This window comes from Rhipicephalus sanguineus, chromosome 7 (assembly GCF_013339695.2).
Source record: "Rhipicephalus sanguineus isolate Rsan-2018 chromosome 7, BIME_Rsan_1.4, whole genome shotgun sequence".
In the NCBI taxonomy this organism is placed as follows: domain Eukaryota; kingdom Metazoa; phylum Arthropoda; class Arachnida; order Ixodida; family Ixodidae; genus Rhipicephalus; species Rhipicephalus sanguineus.
This window is the reverse complement of record NC_051182.1, coordinates 54598683-54622175: the sequence shown is the minus strand read 5'-3', so window position 1 is coordinate 54622175 and position 23493 is coordinate 54598683. Positions and strand designations below refer to the sequence as shown.

Sequence of the window (23493 nt, the reverse complement as noted above, 5' to 3'; positions counted from 1 at the left end):
AGAACGCAGACTGCGGGGTATTACTAGTAGCCACTGGCGGCCGTCGGCGTTGTAATTGCGTCGGTGCAGGAGGTCGTCACGAATGGCGAAATGGTGCGCTTGATGACGCAACGCGCGAGTGGATGGTGTTGCCGACGGATCAGTGAGCAAGTCGATCAGCGAGGTGATCCATTTATCCTTGCGCTGTTCGGTAGAGATGGTGTGAACGTTGATTGAAGCAACAGCCATGTGAGATATTGAGCAGGGGGCATTGTCGTCAGGCAAGGGAGAGCGCAAGAGGGCGTCGGCGTCAGCATGCTGACGTCCGTTGCGGTACAGCACGCGGATGTCGTAGTCCTGCAGGCGAAGTTCCCAGCGGGAGAGACGGCCTGAGGGATCCTTCAGTGACGACAGCCAGCATAGTGCATGATGGTCGGTGACGACATCAAATGGGCGACCATACAAATAAGGTCGAAACTTTGTAAGGGCCCATATGATCGCCAGGCACTCTTTTTCCGTGACTGAGTAATTGGTCTCGGCTCTGGTAAACGTACGGCTTGCGTATGCCACGACATATTCGGGGAACCCTGGTTTGCGCTGCGCAAAGACAGCACCGAGGCCTACACCGCTGGCGTCCGTGTGTACCTCCGTTGGGGCCGTAGGATCGTAGTGGCGTAGGATGGGAGGAGACGTCAACAAACGACGGAGCCTTGCGAACGCGTCGTCACACTCGGACGACCACGAATTTAGGGGTCCGTTATTTCCAAGGAGCTTCGTCAGCGGCGATATGATGGTGGCAAAGTTTCGTATGAAGCGTCGAAAGTACGAACACAGTCCTACGAAACTGCGCAGTTCTTTCACGGTCGTAGGTTTGGGAAATTCGGCCACGGCCCGAAGCTTGGCCGGATCAGGAAGAATTCCGTCCTTGGACACGACGTAGCCGAGGATTGTCAGCTGCCGTGCTGCAAATCGGCACTTCTTCAGATTCAGTTGGAGGCCGGCGTTGCGCAAACGCGTCAAAACATGCCGCAGACGTTGGAGATGCGTGGAGAAGTCCGGAGCGAAAACCATGACGTCGTCGAGGTAACACAAGCACGTGTGCCATTTCAAGTTGCGCAGAACGGTGTCCATCATGCGCTCGAAGGTCGCGGGCGCATTACACAGACCAAACGGCATGACGTTGAACTCGTACAAGCCGTCGGGCGTGACAAAGGCTGTCTTCGGTCGAGCGTCATCCGCCATGGGTACTTGCCAGTACCCCGAGCCTAAATCAAGAGACGAAAAGAATTCGGCTCCTTGCAGGCTGTCAATCGCGTCGTCGATTCGCGGCAGCGGATAAACATCCTTGCGAGTGATCTTGTTGAGCCGTCGGTAGTCCACACAGAACCGCACGGAACCGTCCTTCTTCGCAACGAGAACAACGGGAGAGGCCCATGGGCTGTCCGAGGGTCGAATAACATCGCGGCGAAGCATATCGTCCACTTGCTCGTTAATGACCCGGCGTTCTGCGGGAGACACGCGATATGGACGTTGCCGCAGTGGTGGTTGGGCGCCGGTGTCGATGCGATGCGTAACAGCGGAAGTGCGGCCGAGAGAAGTTTGCCCGACATCGAAAGAAGAACGAAATTCTTCCAGCAGGCACAGAAGTTGGGAACGCTGGACCGATGTGAGGTCGTCAGCAATGGAGGACCTAAACACATCAGCAGGTGACGAATCGGACGCGGAAACAGCACTGAGCGTACCGGAACTGGGACAGTTCGTGTCATCGGGTGCGTCCATAACTTGTGCGTCTTCGAGGGGTTCCACTCTGCCAAGACATTCCCCTCGCACCAACGTAACAATGTATGGAGATGGGTTGTTAACAAAAATAGCGGTGCTGGTCTGAGTGACTTGGACGGTCGCGAAAGGTACCAGTAAGCCTCTCCTTGTGCAAACGTGGTCAGATGGCGAAATGAGCGCAATGGTGTCGGAGAGACCGGCGCAGTCGACTGACACAGCCATCGACGAGTTTGGAGGCACTTTGGTATCGTCTTTGACGAGGATCTTGCTCGATACCGATGAAGTGTCTTCCGGCGTCAGATCTGAGAACGGGGAGAGTTCGATTTCGGCTTGTGCGCAATGAATTACGGCGTCGTGGCGGGAGAGAAAATCCCATCCCAGGATGACGTCGTGAGAGCATGCAGCAATTATAATGAACTCGACGTCGTACAAAACGTCCTGAATGACGACGCGAGCTGTGCATATTGCTGTAGGATGAATACTCTGGGAGCTCGCTGTACGGAGAGACATCCCAGAAAGTGGCGTCCTCACTTTTCGCAGTAATCGGCTCAATTTTTGGTCCATAACGGATACGGCGGCTCCAGTGTCGACAAGGGCAGATGCGGGAACACCGTCGACAAACACGTCTATCACGTTCGATGGGCTTCGCTGAGGGCTTTCGCAGTTCGATAGCGTCGCAGCCCTTGCCTCCTGGACTGCGACGACTAGTTTTCCTGGTCGCGAGCGACCGGACGTGGGCGCATCGGCGACAGTGAGCGACGTCATGGAGACGGAGAGCGCCGAGTAGATGGAGCTTGGCGTGACGTCGCCGACAGAGGCGTAGGTGGGGCGTAAAATGTGCGGTTTGACTGGCTGGTGGCGGGCGACACGACTTGAGGCGGTTGGACGCGATTGCAGTAACGCGCCACGTGGCCGGCGTAACCGCATGCGAAGCATATGGGGCGGTTGTCAGGTGTGCGCCATCGGTTTGCTGGAGCAGGGCCCGCCCATGGCGCAGAACGTGATTGACGGGGTGGCGATTGATATGACTGCATCGGTGGCTGCAGTCGTGGCCTCTGCATGACGTCGGCGTAGGTAGCCGGCACAGCCGCTTCGAAGGACTGATGTCTAGGGGCGTCTTCGGCGTAACTGTGTGGGGCTGCCGCGGGTATTACTGGGGACGTCCTGGCGACAACTTGGGCGTAACTGAGTGGTGCAGGAGCTGGATGGTGCTGGTGGTACTCAGGCATGACCTCCGCGATTTCCTGCTCAATCGCTCGACGGAGGGGAGGGAGAAGAGTGGTTGACGGCTGTTGAACGTACTGAGCTTGAGCAAAGTCCAGCAGCGAGAACTGGCGCGCAATTTGCTCGCGCACGAATGACTTCACCTGTACGAGCAAGGCGGAGTGGTCGGGATATGGTCGACAAGCCAGCGAGCTCGGCGTCGCGGGATGGAGAGCGACGGGTCATCGACCGCTGCCGGCGCAGCTCCTCGTAGCTCTGGCAGAGCGTGATGACCTCGGCCACTGTGCTGGGGTTTTTGGCGAGCAGCATCGTGAAGGCATCGTCGTCGATGCCTTTCATAATGTGCCTCATGTTGTCAGATTCCGACATGGTGGCGTCGGCTTTCTTACACAAATCGAGGATGTCTTCAATGTAGCTGGTAAAGGTTTCGCCGGCCTGCTGAGCTCGTTCTCGCAAACGCTGTTCGGCCTGCAGCTTACGAACGGCAGGGCGGCCAAACACGTTGATGATGGCGGTCTTGAATTCAGACCACGTCGTAAAATCGGATGCGTGGTTGTTGTACCACAGGCCGGCCACACCCGCGAGGTAGAAAACCAAGTTTGTCAATTTTCCCGCCTCGTCCCATTTATTGGGGACACTCACGCGTTCATAAATCGCGAGCCAGTCCTCCACGTCGGTCCCATCTGCGCCAGTGAAGACTGGGGGGTCGCGGATACGAGGGACACCGGGGCATGAGGTCGGTGTAGGCGGAGGCGTCTGCTGGGCGGCGTCTTGAGGCATGGTAGCTGGTAGGGTACGGGATCGAAGCTCCAGAGGCATCGAATGGGAGTACAGCACTCTCCACCAATTTGTTAAGCGGTTTATTGGACGGGACTCGGCGACAATTCGCTATGGCGACAGTCCAGGCCAAAGCACGGGCTCCGAGAGCGAGCGGCGTTTACAAGAGGACGACCCACTAGGAGCCGCTGGAGAACGCAACCGTTTAACAGTACCAATTGCTTCGCCACAATAAAAAGATTGCTAATTTATATTCGTTTCGCTGCCTATAACATCACTTCTCCGCAGCGGAAGCGCCGTTAAGCGCTTGCTTCGAGAATGAGGAGTACCAGGGCACTTTCGTTTTATTTCGGGAACGTGCAGCGGATCCGCTGTAGCGAGAAGGCCGAGGAACCAGGCATCCGCGGCGCGATGTCCTAGTCGACATTACTGAGCGGGCAAATGTTTTCGTAGAGTCTGTTGTAACAATAGAGCAGCTTTTTTGATAACCCTACAATGTGGCATGGTGACCAGGGACCTTATTCTGATATTATCGCAATAGTTGGCAGTGTCACCTTGTGTTACGTATATTCAAACTTCTTTAATAATTGAGTGAAATACTTGCACGTGACCTTATCGCTGTACTGGCGTTGGTGTCTTCGAACGCCGAACACAAGAATGAAAGTACTGTGCGGGTGCAGAACAACCCTAGTGTGGCATTTTCGATTATACCGGATCCTACGCATTAGCCCGGCTTGGATCTGGCTGTTTCGGAAATATGAGAAACATTGAAAGTGCTTTGAGCTTTTCTTGTCCAATTGCCTAAAATGCAGTGTATTTTTTAAGAATTGTCACTTGTATGAAATGTTCTTTTGATGCCAGTTTAGCACGGTCTACTCAGAGAATACACGTGTGTCGCTGAAGCATGTCACCACCACTGCGGTGGCGACACGCGGTGCCGACCAAGAACACAACACTTGTATTGCTTGATTTGAGCGTACTTGTTATTTTTCTTTCAGTGTTCCCTCCAAAAATTCTCACTTCAACAAGGGTCGTTCACGTGCTAGCGCTAATATATGTTGTGGGAATGACGCCCATCGCGTGGCTGGTTCCAGCGCGACACGTGCTGCACATCAGCGATGTGCGTAGCATAGTCATGCTGTTCGAAAGAAGCAGCCGACGCGCCGGCCGCACAGTGTGCGAAGAGCCTCTGTGCGCACGTGCGGTGTGTGCCTCGCCGGGGTGAAGATTATTGGGCCGTGTCTTGGCCCGCGAGCTTCTTGTTATCCCGGTGCGTTCCTTTAAAGTTTCTCTGCTAATAAATCTTTCATCCTTTCATCGGTTCCTTCGATTCTTTGAGGCAGACGGCCCGAGCCCTTGAATGTCAAAGAGATTCCGTTCTGTGAATTCCTTCCTTCTTAGCGGTCCTTCCTGACGCAGCGACCAAGAGCCTTGATTGCAGGTGTCATTTGCAAATTGTGCATACTGTCTACAGCCCTCAGTTGAGAGTCCAATTGCCATAGGTACGACATCACATGTGCGCTTCACTACAGCATTGTAAGCAAAGCGACAACATACAAAATAATGGTACTGTTTACAAACGAGTACTCAATGCCTACCCAAATGAAACACTCATAATGGTACAGAGACGTTATCAAGTGAGGCAATGTGTGACTTATTTAGAAATAAGGCACATGCAGTGTGTGAGTTGATGCATTAATTGACGAAATATTCCTAATAAGGCGGTCGTCCATTATTTGTTGTCAAAACTAATATTTTCTCGGCAAAATTATATTTTCAGCCCCAGTTGGAGTGCCTCGGAAAGAGTTTTCTCAAAGTGAAGGGTGTAGTATATTCGAACTTAACATTCGACATGTGTTTCTTACTTGGACGATCCACCTGCTTCATTAAAGGTCCAGGTGTACGTGGCTGTTCCTGCCTCATAATCAAGGTTTATGCGGTGAGCTGCAAGGCACTCGAAGATGGTGTCATTGTCAGAGTCAGAAATAGCCACAGCATCTTTATAGAATGTCATCACCTGCGTTAATCCAAACAGAATCAAGGTTATCATAACCAAGATGGAAACAAGCATTTCCACACAACCTGTCTGTATGACCTTATTACACAAACTATCCGCATTATTGGGAGATAGAGGTCTACTTGCTCTCACTCTAATCTACGCATTTGTAATTCACTAGTTTCTCTTAGGAGTTACGTTCGTGAGGCCTTAATCTGCACAAAGAGCAGTGATTGGCCTTGGCGCATGCGATGAACGAATCATGAAAAAAGGAATTGTGCGTTTATAATGCCGATAATGAACTTCTCGTGTACGCCCTGACCTAGTTCGAAAACCTGTGCCTAATGCAGCTCAACTACCATGTAAGCTCCGGAATTGTGTAGTACGGGAAAAACTACTATTTCCTGTGCGATTGCGCGCTTTCCGAGGTGGTGGCGTCCTCCCTAGCGCATCGTCGGTATCAGCGGGACGTTTAATTCTTGGTTATTTATGCAGTTTATAATATTTTAGACCTTGTTAGCTTCTTTTGCATTGGTTTTTGAGTATTGCTAGCCTTCTTTCCGGCCCTAATTGTGCTACCATGCGACATGAGATAGTGGATGGACGACAAGCTTGGCCCCTGAAGTGCGCCATTACTACGCATTGGATATCGCCACGCACATAATAGCCATACATGATGCCGATGTATTGGTGTTTTGTGGCGCAAGAACCAAAACTGGCCAAAAAGCACCATGTGATATTATGCTGGGATGTCGACGAACCATTTCTTACCATGTGTTTGCGACACCAGACTGTAAAAAGACTAAAACAAATATATACGACAAAGGAAGGCTCGGCGCATGTAGTGCGCTACGCTACGGGCTACGTTTGGAACGGACGGGAGATTAAAGCTGATGAAATGTTTTTCGCAAGAAATTTAAATTTGTATTTATAATGTAAATTCGTGAAGACGGCACGAATGCCTCAACAGAGCGATTGACCACAAGGGCCTGGACATGTGCCTCTTAAAGTGCCGCAGCAGCAGCCTCTCCTGAGGGGCTGATCTACGGTCTAGTGGAGGCAACGACATGCAATGTTTGGCATTCGTTTAAAAAACGTAAAACAGAGCCTGTGCTGAATAAAGAGTCTACGCCGCGGAAAAGCGTTGGGCGTAGTGGTATTCCTTGTTTATATGCCATGGCAAAATGCATTTTTCTTAGTGTGTCAAGTTCGCGCAATTCCAGTAATATGTGGAGGATCATTAGTGTCTCACCACATTCCCCACAGACAAGGAGATCATTGCGAAGCAGCAGGTAAGTGTGCGTACCGTATGTATAGGGTATTAGTCGATAGAGAGTGAACTCAGTGCGTCGTGCTCACTGGAAGGAGCCGGTTTTCCTCTCTGTGGTTTAATTAGGTGCAGCTTATTAGAAGTCCTAGCATCTCACAAACGCTGGCAGTAGCCCCTGACGTTCCTACGTATGAATCATTTAAGATCTAATGCAGGAAGACCTATTGAGGGGTTCCTAGATTTCTTTCCTATGGACGTCGCCATTTTGTCAGCGCTAACCATGCCTTCAATGGTCCTGAGACCGAGAACCCAGCGTAAAATACACGTTGTTCTGATACATACGCTTTGCACACAATTGAAAAGAGTTTTTTTTTTGTCTTTTATTGATTTCGAGGCTTTGATAACACTTAGCGAGTCCGTATAGATAACCTTCTTTTGGAGCCTGTACTACGAATATATTTAACAGCAGAAAGGAGCGCAGAAGTCTGAGCTCTAAAAAAACGCCGGGCCTGCGCGGATATATAGCGCAGCACAGTCACAGCGAAAGCTCGAAGAGCGGCATTTCTAGAGTCCGTTATAAACTCTCTTGTGGCTACTAATACAAGTACACTAGCAACGCACCCACTACGCCACAAATCATTTTTCTTGATGTTGGGAAGGACCCACCAACATACTATTCGTGATTCTGCGAAGCAAGGTACCATCTGTAAGGTACTAGGTGCACTTTGTTGATGGGGCGGTTGATGACGACGAATAATTATGGCTGAGCCCTTTGTAACGGGTTGGAAGCTTTAAAAAACCCATTATTTACGTAATTCGCATTGTGTGACGCCCGGTCGTGATTGAACTCCCCCACCACGCTTTATAACATACATTAATGAGAGAAAGATTGAGAGAGAGGGAATTGACTTTATTGAGACCCTGAGGAAGTGGATCGTGGGAGCCTTATGGGCTTCCTTGGCAACCAATAGAAGTGCACTGCGAGGAACCCACTACGCTAGAAATCATAATAATGTTTGTGAAGAAGGGAAGTAGCCACTATGAAATTTTTTGTCATTCTGCGGAGAACTGTGGTACCCGCAAAATACCTCTAAGGCATTATGTTCCCTTTCTTGATGACGTTGATGAATTAATGGCAGATCCCTTTGTACTGGGTTGCAAGCATTCAACAACCCTCTCGTTGCGCAATTTGCGTTGTGTGACGCCTGGTTACAGAATTCGCGTTGTGTGACTCCTGGTTGTTGTTTTACTCTTCTACCACACTACATTACATATGTTAATGTGGTTCCTTCCCGACATCAACCCTGTAAAGTGTCTTTTTGCAAAGAATTTCGAACACAGGCATGGCTCTGAGGTAGAACACTGGGCTCCCACGCAGAAAACCCAGGTTCGAACCTCGTTCCATCCCAGATATTTTTTTCTTATTTCGTTTTTTCTTCTTATTTCGAGGGACATTGATTACGGACACCGGCGGCGGCGGACAACTACGGCGCCAAAAACGGCCCTTGTTGCGACCTCATAACAGCTTTCACTGTAAAAGTACTCGTGTCTGGATGCAGTCTCGCATTCGGGAATGACGGACCCACAGCAGCATAGGACACGGCCGCATTAGGTTTTGATGTATCAGTGAAGAATGCAGGGCACGAGTATTTTGACTGTAGTTCTAGATAGTCGCTTGAACGTGCGTTTCCGGGCGTGCTTTGGTAAAAAAGTTCACAGCATATCCACGTGGTGAATGATGATGACCGGGGCGAAGCTCCGGAGGCAATCATCGGTAAACAGTGAATCTTCTGTGTAACGCCGCATCAATCATCATATAAAGAGTGAGAAACACTGTGTGTATATTAGAAGCAACAAACTTTTATTATTCTCAATCAAAGGATGCTTGGTTTGCGTTGTCCCTTCATTATCACAGCTTTATGGTCCGTGAAATGAAGGGATAGCGGTTCCTGTACAGGTTTCAACTGCAAATTTGAAAATACCCGGTCTATACACGTCCTTCGGATGGTCGTTGGTTTCATATGATCAAAGGACGTGCACGTGAGAGCATATTTGGCTGCCATATGTTGTAATAACCACTCTTTGTTCTTTTCGGTAATATCTGCATTCAGGTCACCAACTAACACAAATGGTCTATTCTTGTACTTGTCATCATTACACAATGCCGTGTCAATGAATGTCTTGATATTCCCACTCAACAAATTGGGTGCGAGGTACATGGTCATGATGATACATCCATCAAAATCGATGGCAGCATATTCACCGTTGTGGCTCTGTGTCGTTCGCAGTAGTTTCAGATCTTGTGCCTTTTCTGTTTGTTTGATGTATACGGCCACACCACCTGCAGGACGCTCTGCATCATCGATACACACGACTGGAACGTATCCTTTGATATACGGTCTTTTTGGCATTCCACGTCTCGGTAAGACAGAGAACGTCCAGCGCAGTAAGTATGGGGTCCCATTCCACATCCTCTACCTGGGCATGCAAAGATCGAACGTTGAGGAGAGCAATGGTAAACATTCGCGCCACAGCCGTGCAGCTTCGGCCTCGCGGGCTCGAACGGCGGGGTCTTCGCGCCGCAGCCTTGCAGCTTGTTCAGCAGCTTCGGCCTCGCGGGCTCGAACGGCGGGGTCTTCGCGCTGCAGCCGTGCAGCTTGTCGAGCAGCTTCGGCCGGGCGGGCGCGAACGGCGGGATCTGCTTCGCGGCGTCGACGTGCAGCTTCGGCCTCGCGGGCTCTCACCTCAGGATTCTGTCTGCGAGCGCGCGCTGCCGCCGCCATCCGTGCCCTCCGTTCCGCAGCCTTGTCTTCCATCGGGCGACTCCGAGCGAAAGAGAAAGCGCGCCAAGAGGGAGCCTCATGACGCGTACTTCTGAAATGTTGTCTTCGGACGTCGTTGAAAACACGAGACGTAGTAAAGAAGAAAGAACGCCACACAGGCGAACACGCACGAGAGTCTCACTCGTCAACGTCGTCTTCTTCTTCTACTGCACACCAGAACGCGCGCAGTAAAGAAGAACGCCACACGGCGAACACGCACGAGAGTCTCACTCGTCGACGTCGTCTTCTTGTTCTACTGCATACCAGAAAGCGCGCTTCTCAAGAACTAGAGGTGGCTACTACAAACAAACAAACGGAGGATGGACAGAGCCACGGCATAAGGAGCTTCGCCCTTAAAAGTCATTTGAACGTGCATTTACGGGCGTGCTTAGTTTCCTCAACAAAAGACATGTCGCACTCTAATAGCTGCGCTGCCATGGTGGCGGCAGCCTTGCCGGGGGCATTAATACTTATTAAAGTGAGACATCCGTTTCGTCACATAGATTCCTCACCAGTAGCGAGAAGGGCTGTCTCGTTACCGGTCGGTTAGCCTGCAGCACGGCTGAGGTCACCTCATTTATGGTTGTTTAAGTGGGATGCTGTGGATCGGAGTGCAGTTTAAGAAAAGAAGTAAATCTTAAATATGACCTTTGCAGTTGCAGCGGCCATTCATTGGATGCCACAAAAAGGTTCTCCATGCGACTTGTCCTGCATGCTCCAGTAGGCAGCCGCATGCCAAATTTATGAACAAAATGTAGTATCTTCAATGCACTTGGGTCAGCAGAACAGTAAGTTACAGAACCGTAGTCCACGCGTGTGCGTACGAAGCTTTTGTAAAATTTCATGAGGCATCCTGTTCACTGCCCCATGCCGTGTGTGAGAATTTTGAACATGTTTTTGTTTTTAAGGCATTTGTTTTTGATGTATTTTATGTGAGATATAAAGGGCCACCTTTGAGTCTAGGATTGAACGTTAATATTTCTGTTCTGTGTTCAAAGGTACGCGTTGAGCTTGTAGATGGATATCGGGGTGAGAGGTTTGGCATCACTATGTTGAAAAAAGAACGCCGACGCCGACGCCATTCTCCTTTGCTCAGCTTGGCACGTTATTGAGGCCTAACTGTACGTGCCGCTCACATATTGCAAGATTACATGATTTAAACCCTATCTGAATATCATTGACGTAGGGAGAACAAAACACGTTTCGCGGAATGAATGGTTGTAGAGAGGTCATTTTTACTGGAAAAAGGTTGCAGCGTAGCACTCTGCCCGGCGGTATACTCGTCTCTCGAATAAATGACTTGGAAAGAGCATTTCCTATTCGGACGCGAAAAGTACGATCACTTCGGTAACTTTCTATAACATTTAGCATGCTACCGCGAAAACCGATTTGTGAGAGGTCTTGCAAAATTGCAAATCGCCAAGCAGTGCCTTACGCTTTCTCCATGTCAAGAAACACAGAAACAAAAAACTGCTTATGGATAAAGGCATCCCCAATGTAAGCCTCAAATACACCAGATGGTCAGTTCTGGATCGGCGTTCGCGGAAGCCACACTCATAATTACCGAGTACCTCATCTGTGTGAAGGAAGTGTAACAACCGGCGATGATGGTGATAATGAAAATATTTCTTTATTAAAGCGCAAAGAAAACAGGAGGGTCCCTATTCCGTGACCACTACGTCAACCTCTGCGATAGCCCGGGCCCGCCGGACGAGCGCCCGACACACTTCGGGGGTGCCGTCGCGAAAGGTGCCTTTCCAGTGCTCTGGGGTACGGGTGGACAACCGTGATTTATCATCTTTTCAAGATGCTTACAAAGACAGTTTGTCAGGCATATCGGCCGGTAACTTGCTGCACAATATAGATCTTTGCCTTGTTTTATTGCTGGGATTACAATAACCTCTTTCTATGCAATTGGAATGTATCATTTGATGCAGATCTTGTTATAGAGACCCAAACGCACCATCGGCACGTCGGGATATAGATGTTTTATTATGGTGTATATGATTCTGTCAGCTTAAGCGAAGACTTCTGACACCTGTTCCAGGAAGACCTAAACGCTGCCATAACAAAGGAACGGTTGTACGGTTCGTTTCAACTAGACTTCCGGCTCAGTGCTTTCTTTTGTGCTATTTTTTGGGGGGCGAAGCTCCTTATGCCGTGGGTCTGTCCATCCTCCGTTTGTTTGTTTGTAGTAGCCACCTCTAGTTCGTGAGAAGCGCGCGTTCTGGTATGCAGTAGAAGAAGAAGACGACATTGACGAGTGAGACTCTCGTGCGTGTTCGCCTGTGTGGCGTTCTTTATTCTTTACTGCGCGCGCTTTGGTATGCAGTAGAAGAAGAAGATGACGTTGACGAGTGAGACTCTCGTGCGTGTTCGCCTGTGTGGCGTTCTTTATTCTTTACTACGTCTCGTGTTTTCAACGACGCCTGAAGACAACATTTCAGAAGTACTAGCCATGAGGCTCCCCCTTGCCGCGCCTTCTCTTTAGCTCGGAGTCGCCGGATAGAAGACAAGGCTGCGGAACGGAGGGCACGGAAGGCGGCGGCAGCGAGCGCTCGGAGACAAAATCCTGAGGTAAGAGCCCGCGAGGCCGAAGCTACACGTCGACGCCGCGAAGCAGATCCCGCCGTTCGCGCCCGCCAGGCCGAAGGTGCTCGACAAGCTGCACGGCTGCGGCGCGAAGACACCGCCGTTCGAGCCCGCGAGGCCGAAGCTGCAGGGCTGCGGCGCGAAGACCCCGCCGTTCGAGCCCGCGAGGCCGAAGCTGCAGGGCTGCGGCGCGAATGTTTACCATTGCCCTCCTCAACGTTCGATCTTTGCATGCCCAAGTAGACGATGTGGAACGGGACCCCATACTTACTGCGGTGGACGTTCTCTGTCTTACCGAGACGTGGAACTCTAAAAGACCCTATATCAAAGGATACGTTCCAGTCGTGTGCATCGATGATGCAGAGCGTCCTGCAGGTGTAGTGGCCGTATACGTCAAACAGAAAAGGCACAAGATCTGAAACTACTGCCAACGACACAGAGCCGCAACGGTGAATATGCTGCCATCGATTTTGATGGATGCATCATCATGACCATGTACCTCTCACCCAATTTGTTGAGTGGCAATATGAAGACATTCATTAACACGGCATTGTGTAATTATGACAAGTACAAGAATAGGCCATTTGTGTTAGTTGGTGACCTGAATGTAGATATTACCGAAAAGAACAAAGCGTGCTTATTACAACATATGGCAGCCAAATATGCTCTCACGTGCACGTCCATTGATCACATGAAACCAACGACCATCCGAAGGACGTGTAGAGACCTGGTATTTTCAAATTTCCAGTTGCAACCTGTACAGGAACCGCTATCCCTTCATTTCACGGACCATAAAGCTGTGATAGTGAAGGGACAACGCAAGCCAAGCATCACCTAATTAAGAATAATAACAGTTTGTTGTTTCTAATATACACACAGTGTTTCTCACTCTTTATATGATGATTGATGGGGCGTTACACATGATTGGTTTACCGGTGATTGCCTCACGGAGTTTCGCCCCACTCATCATCATTCACCACGTGGATATGCTGTGAATTTTTTTGTGTTTTAGGAAGCTGGCTGAGAAGTTTGGCGAGCTAAACACGTGCTCGAAATATTCACCAAGCGCATTTGCCAGGTATTCAGGGTTGCTTCCTTGGTCGTCTACCAAGGTAAAAGGGAGAAACCGCTTATCTTAGAGTTTTCTTAGTCTATTTCAGACTGTCACTTCTTGCATGTATGAGTTTATACGCGAGATATATTGTACTCAGTTCTATCTTTTCGTACTACGACGTACGCTCCTTGCCTGAGATTTTACTTGTTTAATGTTTTGAAGATTTTTCGCCGTCGGGTGCTCACGTACAAGCTCCATGCCTTATTTTGAATTTGCGCGCGCTCTTGCACTAGTCATTCCGCCATGGGACGGGCGTTTTTCTTGGGGCACCATTTGTCATGGGAATGCACTCTACTGCAGCGTCACCTATGAAAGCGGTAAAATGAGCATTAGCATCGTCTATATGCAAATCCTTAAAAGCATTTCTAGGCATGTGAGTTATGCGAAGGAACTTTTCAATTTTGCGGATGGGACTTTCTACTGAGGGTTGTGTGGCATAGATGGTTGCTCTGAGGTTTTGAGGCAGATTTTGAAATGATCACTGCCATAGCAATTTTGAATCACCTCCCAATCTAGGAAGGATAAAAGAGCGACTGGACAGATTCTTAGCTCTATTGCTGAGTAAGTATCGTGCGCTGTGCTGTAATAGGTTGGTTGGTTCGTATTTAGAAGGCATGTACCATATTTCAAGAGATACTGCTCTATCTAGTGGCCCCTCGCATCGCACCGACAGTCACCCCAGAGCGATTTGTGTGCATTAAAATCACCATTTAACAGAAAGGCTCCGGGAGCTGAATAATTAGACGTTTGAAATCTCCCTTGCTTTGTGTCTGATCAGGAGCAATATATACAGAGCAGGTAGTGGTGATCATATTAAGCAAGGTTACACGAATGGCCACTGCCTCTAGAGAAGTTTGGAGTTGTAACTGCTTGCTAGCAACAGATTTAACAGCGATGATAGCTACCCCACCTGGCGAGGCGTGCCGTCAGTGAGATTCTTACGAAATATGACATAGCGATTTAAATTTTGTGTTTCTTCGGGTTCAGATCAGTTACCTGAATACGGGGTACCTTAGGATTAAGCTTTCATAATAGGTATCTAATGTCATCTAGATTGTTTATTATGGCTCTAGGCAGAATGTTGGGCTAGTTGGTATCTTGAATAATATGACATGTTTACTAGCGAAAAAGACGTAAAAAGCGATAAAAGGAATACAGGACAAGGCTAGTCCTGTACAGGACTAGCGTTGTCCTGTATTCCTTCTTCTCGTCCAAGTCGTTTTTGCTAGTAAACATGACATGCCTCTAGTATTTCACTGTAGTATCTGTGTTGCGATTTCATTACTAGAGGGGGGAGTACTCTGCATACCAGGATATACTTTATGTCAGAATTTCTTTCGTAGGAGCTCTTATGCGTTGTTTACTTGTGGCACGCTCAAGGAAGCGGTGCCGGTCTTTCGACGCCACTGGCGCCGAGGTCACAGGTGCTGTATCCATCGCCTACACAGAGGCACTGGATGCGCACAATATGCGCGGAGGCTAATGAGGTTTAGGCCTCGTCTAGCAAGAAGAGGCCGTTGAGGTTACCGAGCCGCTAGGTTGTTGGTCTTTTGTTTGTACAAAGCGGCAGCTGCAGGATCCAACTGGTGCGCTGGAGGCTTAGCAGCTGCAGCGCCGCGTGATGTCTTACCAGAAGCGATAGTGCGTTGTGGGACTGCCTCCTCGCGTGTCACACCTGTGCCGGTGGTGTAGTTTACTACTGAGAGCCGTTTCCGTGCTTCCTTGAACGATGTATTTTTTTTGTACTTTCAACGTAATTCTGTCATTTTGATTTTTCCATGCATGGTATGAACGAAAGTAAGGAGGGTGCCCTCCATCGCATTTCGCGCTGTGGGAAGTGTTGTTAAAGTCGTCAGAGGAATGATGGTTCTCACTACACATTGTACATGTTGGCTATTTTCGGCGGCTCAGGGATCCATGGCCATATCTATGGCACTTCAATTACCGTCTGGGATGGGGTATGTATGCTCTGACACGGATTTTCGTGTAACCTTTTTCAATACCTGCTTGAGCCACATGTGAGGATGAGGCGTTTGTATCTCTTTGTGATCTCTATGTATCTTGATCATTTTATCATCTAACACACTTTGTTCCTGCCGTCCATTTAATGATTCTGCCTCACTCAGTGGAATCAAGTTCTCATCTCTCACTCTTCCACGTACCGTATTCATTTATTTTTGTTCATTCACAATTGTGGGAGTACCCCGAAATCTCTGAATGCTAGGGAGTTTCTCATGTTTGGTTTTGCGGGACATTTCGAGAAGTAGATCTCCGCTGGACCTTTCAGGGATTTGGTACCCTAGTGCTAGTTGTTGTTCAAGGTATTTGGCGACAAGAAAAGGTGAAACACCCCTAGTTGGCATGTCGGTTTGATCACTGTGAATCCCGTAAATTCGAGGAAAATTATCTTCGTGCTGCATCAGAAAGTTTGTTGTCGCTTCGGTGCGCACCCTTTTCAGAGAGCGGTCAAACAGACGGGTAAAGGAAATCCGCATGAAATGTTTCCTTATTCAGCAGCCATTATAGCCACCCACCATCGAACCCAAAAAGGGGATCCTAAAATGTTTGGGTAACACATGCAGACGCCAGCTATAGAACAGAACACAGCGAATTCCATGCACAGCGCCATATTGGCATCGCGCCATCTATCGAACACGCGACGAAACATGCGCGGGCTGCCATGCCAGCAGACGCTACACAGAGCAAACGCGTAACTCCCGAAACTCCGCCCGTCGGAGAGCGTGTTTCGCGTCTTTTCGAGCCTGGATATTTTCGCTGCTTTTATTGGAACATCAAGAACACCTTGCTCATGCAAGTCCACGATGTATACAGTACGCGCTGAGCAAGCTGCGGAAGCAACCTCGTCAGGTACGTACGCTGTTACATTTGTAAAAAAAAAAAAGAAAACGTCCTCGCTGTAGTACGCGTGAATCGTGATTGAAGTGCAGCTCGCGAAAGAGTGAAATGATATTTTGTTGTCCCATATTAGAAGAGCTCACAAAAGCGTGCTGTCAGAGAGTATCATCTGCACTATCGTTCATCGATCCCTTTTGGAAGCTATCTGCGCGATTTTAATCTTGTAACGATGATGCTTTACAAGCTAAACTGTGCTACCCTTAGTTAAGCCGATACTGAAATGGGTGGAATCCAGCTGCCTTTTATTAAATGTGTGCTGTGTAATTACGCTAAAAATTTAGCTGCTTGAGCTAGCGCTACGCCTGCGACGTAAAGGACACTGGCGCGAGTACTGTTTACTTACGTGCCAATATATGTATTACGTACAGATGGATGCCTCGAGTCTAAATAAATTTGGGGACATCAACCACTGAAATAAAAGCACCAAATTCTGGCCAGCTGTTGAGGAACACCCTACCATTTATTACCTCTCGAAGACGAAAAATTGAAGGCGTGGATGCCATCAAAAACACTAAAGCCTAATACTGAGTTGAAAGTCGCAAATCATGCTGATTGCTTGTGCTTGAAAGCGCTACCTTGCACTACATTTTCGTCAAAGGAAACGCTTAAAGGTAGGAAGTGCATCCCCTCACAACGCTCGCGCCTGCCTTCAGCCCAGCTGCGTGTCACGCAAATTAGGTTCGTAAAATGAAATAGGTGGGCATCACACTGCAGAATACACGCATTTAGTGTACTTACACGCGCATGTTCACTTGGCTCCTAGTTTTTCTGCTTGAATCACAGTTATCCATTTGCGGCGAAGCTCACAACACCACACTGGCACTATTGCCGTGGCGCGTCGGGATCGTCGCAGACAACGCTATGTAATATATCCTCCTGTTGTGCTGCTTGTTTTGATATCCAAAGACGACGCAGTAGTGCCTAGACGAGCTCTTATACGCTGGAGCGGCGTCAACGGGTACTTTTTCGCACTTTAAAGCCTCAGAACTGCAGCTTGCCCTGTTTACTTAGTGCAATGCGCGCGCGCCTTGGCAGCCCGGCCAGCCCGGCATCTGGGTGTGAGAGTATCCGCTCGGCTCGCCAGCAGCCTGGATGCGAGACAGGCGTGCTCTGGTGTATAGACGTACTCCATGTTTGTAAACTGCGGTGGGCGCCGTCGATATATCTCGAGCCCTTGTAGCGACGTCGTGGCGCGTAGGCTCCACCCAGCGGGCCCAGCTCGAAGCTCGCTACCGCCCTCTATGATCACGTGATAACGGGCGCCCAAGGAGGTTCTATAGAACCTCTGGAGTGGCAGTCCCGGCCGCCGCCAACGGGAACAAGTGAAGCCGCCGGCGGCCATGTAGCTAGAGGAAGAACAGGGTGCGACCGCCATAGACGGCAATGGAATGCGCGCAGCGCGCGCGTTGGTTTGCAGTCCCACAATAAAAAAATGAGATGGAAACTGCTTCAAAGTTACACCCACGAACAGTTGCCTCTTCTCGTTTATGAAACAAATTATGTCATACACCCATTGTCAGCTGAAGACTTTCAGAATAATCTGTTGTCGAAGGGGTGCTTCGTATATCGAGCGCGATGGCGCACTGTAATTACATACGTGTTACTAAGAACTGGGTTTTCGTGATGTAACGGCGTCAGTGTTCAAGGGGTAACCACAAGCTAACGTGGAACGCACTTATTCTCTTTACCTAAGCACACATCCATCACGCGAACATTTGGCCAGAAGGAGGATTCGCAAGCATTAACCTACGTGGGCGAGGTGTGCCATCACGGCAAGCGCAGCGCGCACAGCCTCGAAACGAGGTAGCTCGCCCTCTCAGACTAGACGCATAAAAAAGTAAAGCAGCCGCGTCCTTCGGTGTTTCGGTTTGGTCGGATTTCAGAAGAGTTACGTCTTGATTTTGCCGCAATTTCTTCTTTTCGTAACTATTTGTGTTCAAGCTACGTCAAGGAGGTAGAAACTAACAGGCTTTTGTAGATGCGCTGGGAAAGCAGGAAAAATTGTAGGTACATTGCCAGGCCGTCTGCCTGGTCGTCTGCCCCGTTCTGTCGAAGCAGCATTCTGCGAAGTGAATAGAGGAGAGGTGGTTGGTTGGTTGGTTGTTCCTTGGCAACCTGGCGCAACCCACCGCGGGGGATCGGCCATAAAACGGGTGGCACCTTATTTTACAGAAAAAATTGTTTTACATGGAGCAGAGGTGGTCAGAGCTGGTCACTGTCCTTAGCTCTCTAACCACTTCTTCGACCGGCACGTTCCCAGGTAGAACGCTGCGCGCAGTCTTTTGGAAACATGTAACACGGATAATCACGTCATGGAATGTTGCGTTTGCTAATTCCTCGATAAACATGCATCAAATTCGATATCCATGCACCGGATAAATATGCATGCACGCCGTTAGTCTTGACTTGCAAGAAAACACTAGAAAGCTCGGAATGCGAAGGGCGTTCAGATTTCCTACTTGTACCAATAATGCTCGGTACGTCCAGCTAGACTGCACCCCATTATTTGGTACTTCGTGCATACACTTAAAAATCACGCACAACGTCGTGTCAGCGAACATTTAAAGCGTAATATTTTCCTCGATACAGCTGTACGCATGTATTACATGTATTCACACCTTTCAAATTATTTCCAGTTTAACAGCATGCACGGAAAAAAACAGACAATCGTCAGCGAACAGACAAGCGTCAGTGATCCCAGGCGTCTTCCTATTGCGATTTGTGCAGCCATAAACGACGCACGAAGTCACCATGGCCTCGTAAAATGTTTAACTGCTTTACAAAAGCATGCCACCGTCCCCAAAGACAACTGCGACGGCGGGGCAACGGAGCGCACTCCGTCGTCTGCTTCCGAGTTTTTCCTTTTGCAATATGGCGGCGACCGGCTTCACTTACGGGGGCGCCACCTCCACTCCAGAAGAAATAGTATATAACCTCCTTGCGGGCGCCGCAGGTGCAAAAGCTGCCTCCGAGCACCGCGCGTCGGGCGCCTCCCGCATGTTTGCAAGCGGCCGCCGTAACAGAAGAAGTTGCAGCGGTAAAAATGACCCTTACATAAACATATAAGAACCATGTTTACCTGCAGCTCTAGCTCAGAGAACTTCATCAAAAGATGATGTATCTTAACGGCGGGAATCTAACTGAGTTGCGGAATATCATCGCCGTTGCGGCAGTCCAGGTCACACGTGTACGTTTGAATTTATAATTAAGGCAAGAACGACCGGTCTAGCTCACCAAGAGGCTCTTGTGTATGATATGCAAATGCGCGCAGTCAAAATACATGGTTACGAATCGTTACGGTAAATACTCGCATCTCGGCGACGCTTTCATCCGTGATACGCTTGCGATGATGCTTCAACTACATGCTGTGGACAAGACGGTTACTTACCTGTCAGGTCCGCCAACCACGTGTCGTGGCTCTCCGTAAGCTCACGTGAAGACCGTGAAATACGTACAGCCCGCAGAGACTCGGCAAGTATCGCGCGGGTTATTTTTCTTTGCATCCATTTGACGCGTCTAACACTTTTGCAGTTATATCAACAATGGCAACCGTGGAGAATGATCCGCGTATCACAATGATATCCCCAACGTAAACGTGCTTTGAGGTGAACGTGCTCGCTATGCCTCCACACAAGGCTTATGCTGAAAAATGCTGTGGGTCACTTTGCAATGACAAACGCTTCACAAAGCTAATCCTTTCTGCTGGGTAAGCCGCCCCAAAACACAACCGATAAGCCGGCGTCGGAGACAAGTTCTCGTGTTTTACAGCGGCGGCTAATTTCTTGCGACGGTCTTCGCAAATAGCTCCTGAAAAAAAAAAAAAGCTTATTCCATATTTCTTGTGCCTTCCTGCACAAATAACAGTGGTACTGCTCGTCGGTACACCGTTTTTTTCTTCTTTGCCCGACGACAAACAGCGCACCTACCCGCGAGAACACAGCAGCAACTGCGATAGGCACAGCGTCTTTTGCGTACTGCGCCAAACGAAACGCGCGAAGACAGCGCCACCGCATTTTTCTGACGTATGTCTGGTGAAATTCGTCTACACACAGCTCCCTTTACCCAATATAAATTATCCAAGAATGAATAGAGAACAGAAGGTTAACCCAGACCCCGTACGAAGACTGGGAAGTAACTGCAGAAAATTGGAGACAAGAGAGCAACGAAAGATGATAGGAAAAAAAAAAACAAGAGAGAGAGGAGGGATAGGAAAAGGCGACCGCCGATTTCCCCTGGGAAGCTCAACCCTGGGAAGCCACCTACGTGAAGCAGGGGCCAAATGGGTGTGTTGCTACTGCCGAGGGGCCTTAGAGGTCCAATCAGCGGGCGTCGGCTCAACCCCCGAGATCCCCGTTTCTTCGGACACGGCTAGGCGTGCGAAGGGGTCGAACCGCCCCCCCCCCCTCTTTGGCTTGGGTATGTGGCGACGCCACTCACCAAACGCCCCCTCGTGCAGGCGGCCCCCCAGGGTAGCCACACACGATATTGATGGAACAATACAATCGTTTTTCTTTGCGGGACAAGCTAATACATTCACGAGGAACTATCTCTGCAATAAATGTTGAAGACACAACGGCGAAGCTTTCAGACGCGTGTTCTTCAACCATTGTGCTCGAAGTATTAGCATATCTCTTCGTTTGCTGCTGAAAAAAAATGTGCCAAAAATGCTAGGCCGCATAGGTAGGATGCGAGCCCACGCCTTCATCCAGCACTTTCTCGTACTTATTGGCGATGGTGGTAGACAGAATGTTGCACATGCAAAGGTGTGGCTGCTAATAGTGGCGATGGCCGACGCTTAGAAGGTCAGTTTTATCGGGTTTCGGAACTAGTGTTGCTGGACCGTCTGTTTAACTGCTTCGTGGCTGCGCCTATAGAACGCGTCACGGGTGGCCCGAACAGAAAAAAAAATTGTTACGTCTTACAGCTTTCAGACATGCTTTCACCAATTTTCGATAATTTCAGGTATTGAAATGTGAAGACTTTTTTTAAAGGGAAGTCAAGGCTTCGACGGATGCCTGTCTGGACGGGAAGAATCATTGAATAAAAAGACGAAGACGCCGACTAAAGAAGTTAAAAAAATGTAATAAGACGTTTCGACACCCAGAATGGGAGCCTTGTTCACAATGCAAGCGAAAGGTGGAAGCTAAGCTTTTAAATAGTCTATAACACGGGACCTAAACATCTTGCGTATGCGCCCCCCCCCCCCGCATACACATATACCAAATGTTGTTACATACAGAAATCTGAGGCATTTTAGGGGCGAAGCTCCTTAAGGCGGCACCCGTTCGTCCCTCGTCGTGCTCGTAGTAGTGAGTAACAAGTCTTACCCTTTGACCTCCAAGGTGGTGCCGGTGGGAGATTTCTCCTGTGCGTTGTTGAACAATAAAAAATTCGCAGCGTGCGCGTTAACTAAAAGCCGAATTCTTCTGTCTCTGTAGAAGTGTAAGTGTTAGCTAAAAGCCGACTTCTTCTGTCTCTCATTCCCATTAGCAGCCATTGTTTACCTCCAAGGTAGTGCCTGGTGAGATTTCTCCTGTGCGTGATTAAACAATAAAAATTTTGTTCAAAACGCCGTTGATTGATGAAATAAACCAACGAAAGACGCCAGATGTTTCTAAAGCAAAACGAAAAAGACGCCAGCTGCTTAACGAAAGACGCAAGGTGCTTTCTAAAGCAATGGTTTTCTAAACAATGAAAATTCACAGCGTACATGTAAAATTAAAGTGAGCTGCAAGTCGTCATAACTCATCGAACCTTTAGTATAAACGCGCCCGATCTCACGTCGGTGATGATGTACTGGGCAGAATTCACGGAAGAATCACGGTTTACCGATGAACCTCCGCAGCTTTGCCCACTCATCATCATTCACTCCGTGGATATGCTGTGATTTTTTATAATGTACGAGGCGGTATCACGATTTTTATGCGTCGCGTCCATAGAAGAGCAAGTAAACGATGGCAACACGACGGAAGCATCATGAGCGTGCTGCGGCGAAAAGCGCACTTCCTCCGTGACGCTAACACACCGCCCTTGCACGCTGTGGCGGTCGAGCAGTTTCCCCCCTGTAATATTTTTTTTTGTATGTAAGCCGGGTACACCTTGCATAAGACGCCACCACGTGGCAGGAGACGCAGAGGGGTCACTCTACGCGCCGCATTTTAAAAGAAAAAGAAATATCTAAGAGCGTCGAGTTCTGCGTAGTCGACACTTGCAGCACGCTACTCAAACACAATGACGTAACGATTTTGACAATTGCTAGTTCGCGCTTATCCTCTGTATACCTGTGCGTTGCTTTCGAGCGCTCTTTTTTGCACTTCAGCGGCGCTGCAATTTTCGAACTGCCTGTCGTTCACCGGGTGACATTCCAATTTCTTGCTATCGCCATCATTGCTTCGCCATTGCTGCGAAACTGACTTTTTCTTAGATTAATACAAATTGTAATGTAAAAAATGTCCATCGTTAGAATAAAGAACGAAGGCTCTCTATTTATCGTAAGTGCCAATTGATCTACGAGGTAAGCCAACGATAGCAAATGCACCTCCCTCGTAGCTTTCGTTGCTGAGGGGCTCTTGCCACGTCCGAACTTTCAACATTCGAAGTTGCGGGTACAGTACCTGAAAAGCATCTGGTTCATCGTAGGGCAGCTTGAGTGGTCCTCCAGGAGCACCAAGTTTGGCAAGGACGACGTTCCCGGTGCATAGTACAGACAATGCGAGTATGAACCCGTACCATCGCATGATGCAGTTATACGGAAGCTAGGTTTCTCTGTAATGTACAAACATATGCAATATGTTTCATCTAAAGAAGTGCGCGGGTTCTTAACATTTTTCTATAAAGTAGTATCATTCGAATTTGTCATTACCAGAAAATAGCGTGCGTCTCACTCTTTGCGGCAGATCTGAGAAATGTACTGACTTGTACGCCTCGACTAATGTGGAACTACGCAGCAACACAGCGCGTCAGTCAACAATGTAGACCTCTGGTTACTATAACGTGAAAACTGTCAAGTTGTCAGATAAAAGCG

The 23493-nt window shown here is 48.9% G+C and overlaps 1 protein-coding gene across 1 annotated transcript in view; it reads right to left on the bottom strand.

Annotated features, from left to right (window-relative positions):
* LOC119400689 (uncharacterized) overlaps positions 1 to 23172 on the bottom strand; it is a 73407-nt gene extending 50235 nt beyond the window's left edge. Inside the window, exons 1-2 of the mRNA XM_037667695.2 lie at positions 23084 to 23172; positions 5625 to 5776 (exon numbers count right to left, since the gene is read on the bottom strand). Coding sequence (XP_037523623.1) covers positions 5625 to 5773 — 149 coding nt within the window. The 5' untranslated portion in view covers positions 5774 to 5776; positions 23084 to 23172. The remainder of the gene's footprint in view (positions 1 to 5624; positions 5777 to 23083) is intronic.
* Positions 23173 to 23493: the final 321 nt, after the last annotated feature.